Source organism: Eimeria acervulina, genomic scaffold (assembly GCF_000499425.1).
Source record: "Eimeria acervulina Houghton genomic scaffold, Eah_scaff149, whole genome shotgun sequence".
Lineage (NCBI taxonomy): Eukaryota > Apicomplexa > Conoidasida > Eucoccidiorida > Eimeriidae > Eimeria > Eimeria acervulina.
The window spans coordinates 26,591-33,741 of record NW_013550220.1 but is presented as its reverse complement, the minus strand read 5'-3'; the positions used below and the strand labels follow the sequence as shown (position 1 = coordinate 33,741).

General features: G+C 57.6%; 1 protein-coding gene across 1 annotated transcript in view; it reads right to left on the bottom strand.

The window, feature by feature from the left end:
• Positions 1–545: 545 nt before the first annotated feature.
• The window catches only part of EAH_00021160 (DNA-repair endonuclease subunit, putative), a gene marked incomplete at both ends in the record, with an annotated part of 7,675 nt that continues 1,069 nt past the window's right edge, over positions 546–7,151 (bottom strand). The window contains 10 exons of the mRNA XM_013397091.1: positions 546–611; positions 901–1,326; positions 1,556–1,646; positions 1,900–2,057; positions 2,292–2,364; positions 2,633–3,577; positions 3,734–4,867; positions 5,430–5,587; positions 5,864–6,214; positions 6,570–6,750. Coding sequence (XP_013252545.1) covers positions 546–611; positions 901–1,326; positions 1,556–1,646; positions 1,900–2,057; positions 2,292–2,364; positions 2,633–3,577; positions 3,734–4,867; positions 5,430–5,587; positions 5,864–6,214; positions 6,570–6,750 — 3,583 coding nt within the window. The remainder of the gene's footprint in view (positions 612–900; positions 1,327–1,555; positions 1,647–1,899; positions 2,058–2,291; positions 2,365–2,632; positions 3,578–3,733; positions 4,868–5,429; positions 5,588–5,863; positions 6,215–6,569; positions 6,751–7,151) is intronic.

Below are 7,151 nucleotides of genomic sequence, written 5' to 3'. Positions count from 1 at the left end.
GCTGCTGCTGCAGCAGTAGCAGCTGCAGTAACAGCTGCTGCAGCAACAGCAGCAAGCCATTTCAATGTTGTGGGGTGTTGAGATGATATTTAAAATCCGTCGAGAGACTCTAAAGAAATCGTAGAACTCAAAAATGCATACAAATGCCGCCCTTCGTCCCTGCAGCAGCAGCAGCAGCAGCAGCAGCAGCAGCAGCTACAGCAGCTACAACAGCAGCAGCAGCTACAGCAGCTACAGCAGCTACAGCAGCATCAGCAGCTACACGAGCAGTAACAGCAGCTACACCAGTAGCAGCATCATCTACTGCAGCACCCGCTACAGCCACCGCGACAGTTACAGCAGCAGCAGCAGCTGCTGCTGCTGCTACTGTTGCGGCAGCAGCAGCCAACTACAGGACGCCGCGGCTGAAGCAGCGGAGAGTCACGTCAAGCAAAGCAGCAACGTAGAATAATGCAGATCCAGCAGCAGCAGCAACAGCAACAGCAACAGCAACAGCAGCAGCAGCAGCAACAACAGCAGCAGCAACTGCTGCAGCAGCAGCCAACTCACCGCCCAAGGACATCTTGGAGTTCAGCTTCTGTCATTTCTGCTAAGTCCCTCAGACACCGCACCTGAAAGAAGAAGACGAAGCACAACTTCTGATGTTGCTGCTGTCGTTGCTGCTGCTGCTGCTGCTGCTGGTGGCCTTGCTGCTGCAGGCAGGCAGCAGCAACGCTAGCTGCTTGGAGAGACCTTAAAAAAACCTTCCTCGCTTTATAGCCAGATCAACTGCAGCAGCGGTAGCAGCAGCAGCAGCAGCAGTAACAGCAGTAGCAGTAACAGCAGCAGCAGTAACAGCAGCAGTAACAGCAGCAGCAACAGCAGCAGAAACAGCAGCAGCAGCAGCACAGCTTTTCTTACTCGCGATACAACAGTATTGATGTTAAGGGCAGTAACCCCTGGCAGCCGTCTCAGCAAATCAACAGCAACAGCATTTGTTGCTGCTGTTGCTGGCAGCATACGACCCCCAGCAGCAGCAGCCAGAGGTGCTGCAGCACCACCTGCTGCTGCTTGCTTCCTCGGACTCAGTTGCTTTTCTTCGCTTTTGCTGCTGCTGCTGCTGCTACTGCTGCTGCTGCTGCTATCTTCTTGTTTTGCAGCATCTGTGGCTGCGGGGGAATCCTCTATAGGCAGAGGCGTGGCGGGGTTAGAGACGCGCTGCTGCTGTTGCTGCTGCTGCTGCTGCTGCTGCTGCTGTTGCAGGGTGTCAGAAGAAGGCCCTTCTCCTGCTAAGACAAGCCGATCTATCTCCGCTATCCTTGAGAGAGACGGCTGCTCCCTCCCTACCTGCAAGCAAGCCACAGCAGCAGCAGCAGCAGCAGCAGCAGCAGCAGCAGCGTCGTTGCAGCAGCAGTAGCAGCAATAACTACGGCCACAGCAGCAGGTGCTGCAGGGCCTTCAGGGTGTGTGTATATGCGTGCAGGGCCAGCCGCTCCAGCAGCTACAGCAGCAGCTGCTGCTGTAGCTGCTGCTGCTGCTGCTCTTGCTGCTATCTCTGCAGCAGCAGCAGACGTACTTTCATTGCCACGAAGACGCTCGCAGCAAATGCTGGATGAGGGGCCCAGAGCAGCCGCAAGGAAGGGAAGTGCAGCAGCAACAGCAGTAGCCTGCAGCAGCAGCAGCAGCAGCGGCAGCAGCAACAGCAACAGAGCAAATGGACCATCTCTATATTAGCTTCAACAGCCAGCAGCACCCAATAACGCAGCAAAAATCTCAATGGCAGCAGCAGCAGCAGCAGCAGCGACAGTAAGCAGAGTAAGCGCAGCATGAGGAGCAGCAGTGGCATCGCCGGCAGCAGCAGCAGAAGCAGCAGCACTGATAGCAGCAGCACCAATAGCAGCAGCCGCAGCACTTGCTTACTTGTCCCAAATGGGGTGCAGCACGTCCCGGCCGTGTCTGCTGCTGCTGCTGCTGCTGTTGGGAGAAGCAGCAGCAGCAGCAGCAGAAAGGTTCACTGGCGCCCCTCCAAAATCGAGCAGCAAACAAGGAGACTGATAATGGCGAACTAATAGGCGTGCCTGCAGCAGCAGCAGCAGCAGTAACAGCAGCAGCAATAGCAGCAGAAGTAGTAGTGCTCGCAGCAGCAACAGCAGCAATCAGCTAGCAGCAGCACCAAGAGCAGCAGCAGCAGCACTTGCTAACTTATCCCTTCTGCAGCGATGCCACAAGCATGCACCAACTGTCCATACACCCCACAATAGCCACAGCAGCAGCAGCAGCAGCAGCAGCAGCAGCAGCAGCAGCAGCAGCACCTGATGGTAGAGACGGCCGGAGTTGAGAGACTGCACCAAATCTGCAATGGCCTTCCTCTCAACGCAGATGTCCCTGTACACCCCACAAACAGCAGCAGCAGCAAAACACGCGCATGCACTAAACCTCCTCTACCTGCCTACCAGCAGCAGCAGCAGCAGCAGCACCGGCAACAGCAGCAAGCAACACAAGCACCAGCAGCAGCATTACAAACAACAGCATTACAAGCAGCAGTGGCACCAAGACAACCAGAAAGAGCAGCAGCACAGCAGCAGTACCAACCGCAGCAACAGTAACAGCAGCAGCAGCAGCAACAGCAGCAGCAGCAGCAGCAGCAGCGTACCGGGTCAAGACGTAGTCCCCTACAGTGATGGTGGTGGGGTGTACATGCACCTGAGAGCGGAAGAGTTCGTAAGGAAGAGAGCAGCGCATCTCTCTTGCGTCTACAACAACAAGGGGCAGCAGCTCTTGGCCTGCTGCAGCAGCAGCAGCAGCAGCTGAAGCAGCAGCAGCAGCAACGCCACCGCCTCTCCAGCTGTTCATGGCCTCCGCTGGCTCGATGCCGACGGCGCGCAGCTGCAGCAGCAAAGAAGCCTTTGCTGCTTGTACCTCTGCTGCAGTCTTGCCGCTGCTGCTGCTGCTGCGCAGCTGCGCTGCAACTTGCAGCGCCGCCTGCAGCCGCTCAGGGCCCCAGGGCTGCAGCTGCTGCAGCAGCTGCTCGCGCATTAGGCGGTGTGGGGCGAGCAGCAGCAAGTCGTCGGTCACCAGCAGCAAATGCTGAGAAGAGAATTCAATATGCTTCCAAGCTGTTGCCTCTTCATGCACAGACTGCACATATTGCTGCAGCAGCAAACTGTCGGCAGCAGCAAGAAGATACACGCGCAGCAGCGGCCCCACAAGCCGTTGCTGCTGCAGCAGCTTCAGCACGCGACAGCAGGATTCTCGCGCTCCTGCTGCTGCTGCTGCTGTTGTTGCTGCTGCTGCCGGTACTGTCGATGCAGCAGCCGCTGGATCTACTGAGGTGGTGCTTGCTGCAGCTGCTGCTGCGGGTTGGAGGCCTGCAGCTGCTGCTGCAGCCCCCGCACCAGCACCGGGTGCTGCTGCAGCAGCAAGAAGCCGAGTGATTTGCTGCTGCTGATAAACAGAAGCGCAGTATCCCTCTAGGAGACGCACACAAGGCAGCAGAGGCGGCAGCAGCACAACTGCATGCGGCTGGTGCTGCTGCAGTACGACAGATATAGCAGCAGTGCCTTCATAAGCGCTCACAACGCGAGGCAGAGGCCGCACCCTGAAGCAGCAACAGCAGCAGCAGCAGCAGCAGCACAAGTAGTACACCCAGGCGCACTGGGACGACTATGTTTGCAGCTCTACGAACCGAGCAGCAGAAGCAGCAGCAGCAGCAGCGCATTAAGCAGCAGCAGCAGCACAAGTAGCAGCAACTTACCTCAGCCTTCGAGTTCTCCAGCGCAGAGCCCTCCACAGCTGCCGATCACTGGGGCCCTCGGGCTCAGCAGCAGCAGCAGCAGCAGCAGCCGTTGCTGCTGCAACTTGCAGCCCTGTATGATGCCCCCCCATCATCTCTTCCATTCGCATTGCCTGCTGCAGCAGGTGCTGCTCTGCCCTTCTGCTGCTGCTGAATCCGCTGCTGCTGCTGCGCTTATCTGCTGCGTCTGCTGCTGTTCCGTACGCAGCAGCAACACCACCCGCAGCACCACCTCCTGCAGCAAGGCCTCGCACGTAGCTGCCTAGACACCTCAGCAGCAGCTGCCGGGTGCCCAGCAGCAGCGCCAAACGGACGCTGCAGCAAACGCTGCTGTCCCCACAGATAATTAGAATGCGGTATGCAGGCCGGCGTAGGCGACGCGGCCTCCGGGGAGCAGCAGCAGCAGCAGCAGCAGGTGCTGCTGCTGCTGCTGCTGCTGTTGCATTTGCTGCTTCAGACGCAGTCTCTGCTCCCGGGGTTTCCTCCTGCGACTGCCGCCTGTCTGTACAGCTGGAGGCCTCTCTAGGGCTGGTGCTGTTGCTGCTGCTGATGCTGATGCTGCTGCTGTCGCTGCCTTGGCTGCTGTAGCCGCTGTCGCTGTTGCTGCTGCTGCTGTTGCTGCTGCTGCTGCTGCTGCTGCCAATGCTAATACAACATGACAGCGGATCGGAAGTACAGCCATCAGTTTGTTCCCCGTTTTGTTGCTGCTGCCGCTGAGGCCTTCCCGATGCAGCAGCACTAGCTGCAGCAGCAGCAGCAGCAGCATTAGCAGCAGCAGCAGGCAGCCCCTGCTCTCGCAGCAGCGCCTGGTAGACATCTTCATCAACCTCGCAGTCCCATACAAATTTCTGCAGCCACTCCAACGCTGCAGGGGGCTCCAGGTGAAGTACTGCTCGCTTCTCGTACTGCTGCTGCTGTTGCGCTGCTGCTGCTGCTGTTGCTGCTGCTGGTGCTGCTGCTCCGCCTCCTGAGTCCGTCCGCTGCTGCTTCGCCGCGCTGCCGTTTCCATAGCAGAGAGAGTCTGCTGCTGATGAGCCAGCAGCAGCAGCAGCAGCAGTGGGGCCTCCTACGCAGACCCGCTTCGTCGAGTAAACCCTGCAGCAGCAGCAGCAGGAAGAGCAGCAGCAGCAACAGCGGAAAATGCTAACCGAGCTGCATATGGACGACAAAGCAGATGCAGTGCTGCAGCATCAGCGTTAAAGTATAGCAGCAGCAACGCAAACATTAAGAGCAGCAGCAGCAACGCGGGCAGCAAAAGCAGCAGCAGCAGCAGCAGCAACAGCAGCAGTAACATTACTCTAAAAAACAGCAGAGCAGCAGCAGCAGGTTGCGAAGCAGTTCCCAACAAAACAGCAAATGCCACCTCAGCGGCAGCAGCAACAGTAGCAGCAACAGCAGCAGCAACAGCAGCAGCAACAGCAACCGCAGCAACAGCAGGCGCAACAACAACAGCAGCAGCAGCAACAACACCAGCTGGAGCAGCAGCAGCAACAGAAACAACAGCAGCAGCAACAGCACCATCAGGAGCAGCAGCAGCTACAACAGCAGCAGCAACAGCAACAGCAACAGCAACAACAACAGCAGCAGCAGCAACAGCAGCAGCAGCAGCAGCAACAGCAGCAGCAGCAGCAGCAACAGCAGCAGCAACTGGAGGGACCTTTGCTTGGCTCTTCTTAGAATAACCTGCAGCTCAGTCGTGTGCCCCCACGCCTCATCGATAGTTTTGCTGCTGAGCAGAGACTCGAGAAAAGATAAAAAGCTGACGCTATTTAGGCGCCACAGCAGAAACACCAGACGCCGCAGCTCGCCCAGATCCTGCAGCAGCAGCAGCAGCAGCAGCAGCAAGAGGAGCAGCAGCAGCAGCAGCAGCAGCGAAAGGGAAACACGCAGCACAAGTTAACTTAAGCCAGCAATGGAAGCAGCAGCAGCAGCAGCAACAGCAGCAGCAATAACAACAGAACAAACAAACAACCACAAATAAACTACAACCAGCAGTCGTTCGAGAGCGCAGCAACAGCAGCAACAACAGCAACAGCAGCAGCAGCAACGGAAGCAGCAGCAACAGCAGCAGCAGCAGCAGGAGGCACCCACAGCTACAAGCGCCTTCGTTTTGGGGTCCAGCTGATGCCACACGGAGCTCAAAGCCCTCCGTAAGGAGCCGCCAACGGGGGCCCTTTGCTGCTGCTGCTGCTGCTGCTGCTTCTGGTGCTGCTGCTGCTGGGTTTGCTGCTGCTGCTGCTGCTGCTGCTGCTCTTCTGTGGGGAGAAGAGGCGCCTGGCCTCGAAAGAGACAAGACACCTCCCAATCCTGCAGCAAACCAGGCAGGCACTTCTTGAGCTGCTGCAGCCCTCGCTGCAGCAGCAGCAGCAAAGCCTGCTGTATCTCCAGCTGCAGCGGCGAAGGAGGCAAACAGACTTCGCACGTCTGAGGCTGAGACGGCCCCTGAAACAAAGCACACAAAACAATGCATGCATGCATGCAACCTGCTGCTGCTGCTGCTGCTGCTGTTCCTGTTGCTGTTGCCGCTGTCGCTGCTGCTTCGATTGACGTTGCTGCTGCTCCTTGGGGTGGTGGGTGGCTAACAGTGCTGCTGCTGCTGCTTCTCAGGATTGTGCTGTTGCTGCTGGTAGTAGGGATAATGTTGCTGCTGCTGCAGCTGCTGCAACAGCCATGCCATACGGCGCATGAACACGGAGCTGTGGCTGCAGTGTTGTTGTTGTTGTTGTTGCTGCTGCTGCTGCTGCTGTACCTCTAGGGTGGTTTTAACGTCTTCATGCATGCGGCTCATGCAGCGGACTTTCTTGAGCTGCAGCAGCTTCAATGTTTGCGTCAAGTTGCAGCTGCTGCTGCTGCAGTTGCTGTTTCTGCTGCTAGCAGCAAAGTGATGAGGTCTGTCGCTGATTGCTTTGAGGCCCCCAATCCTGTTGCGCTGTCTGTACACCCGACAAACGAACGCCTCGTGGAAGCCTCCGCTAACGCTGCAGCAGCAGCAGCAGCAGCAACAGAGGCAGCAGCAGCAGCAAACGCAGCAAAAGCAACAGCTGATTAGAACCGCTTGATGAAGCAGAAGCAACAGCAGCAACGCCATTGCCTGCTGCTGCAAATAGATAATGTGGCTGCTGCTGCTGCATTCCCTCTGCCCTGCTTAATCTCGCTCTTCCTACTACCTGGTTGCTATTACAACAACTACTGCTGTTGCTGTTGCTGCTGCTGCTGCTGCTGCTGCTGCCGCTTCTCTATTCGCGCTGCTCTTGCTGCTGCACTATTCCTGCTGCATTTGCTGCTGGGTCTGCTGCTACCGGTGCTCAAGTGCTGCTGCTGCAGCCCCTCTATTCCTCCTGCCGGTGCCGCCGCTACATCTGTTGCGGCTTCTGCTACT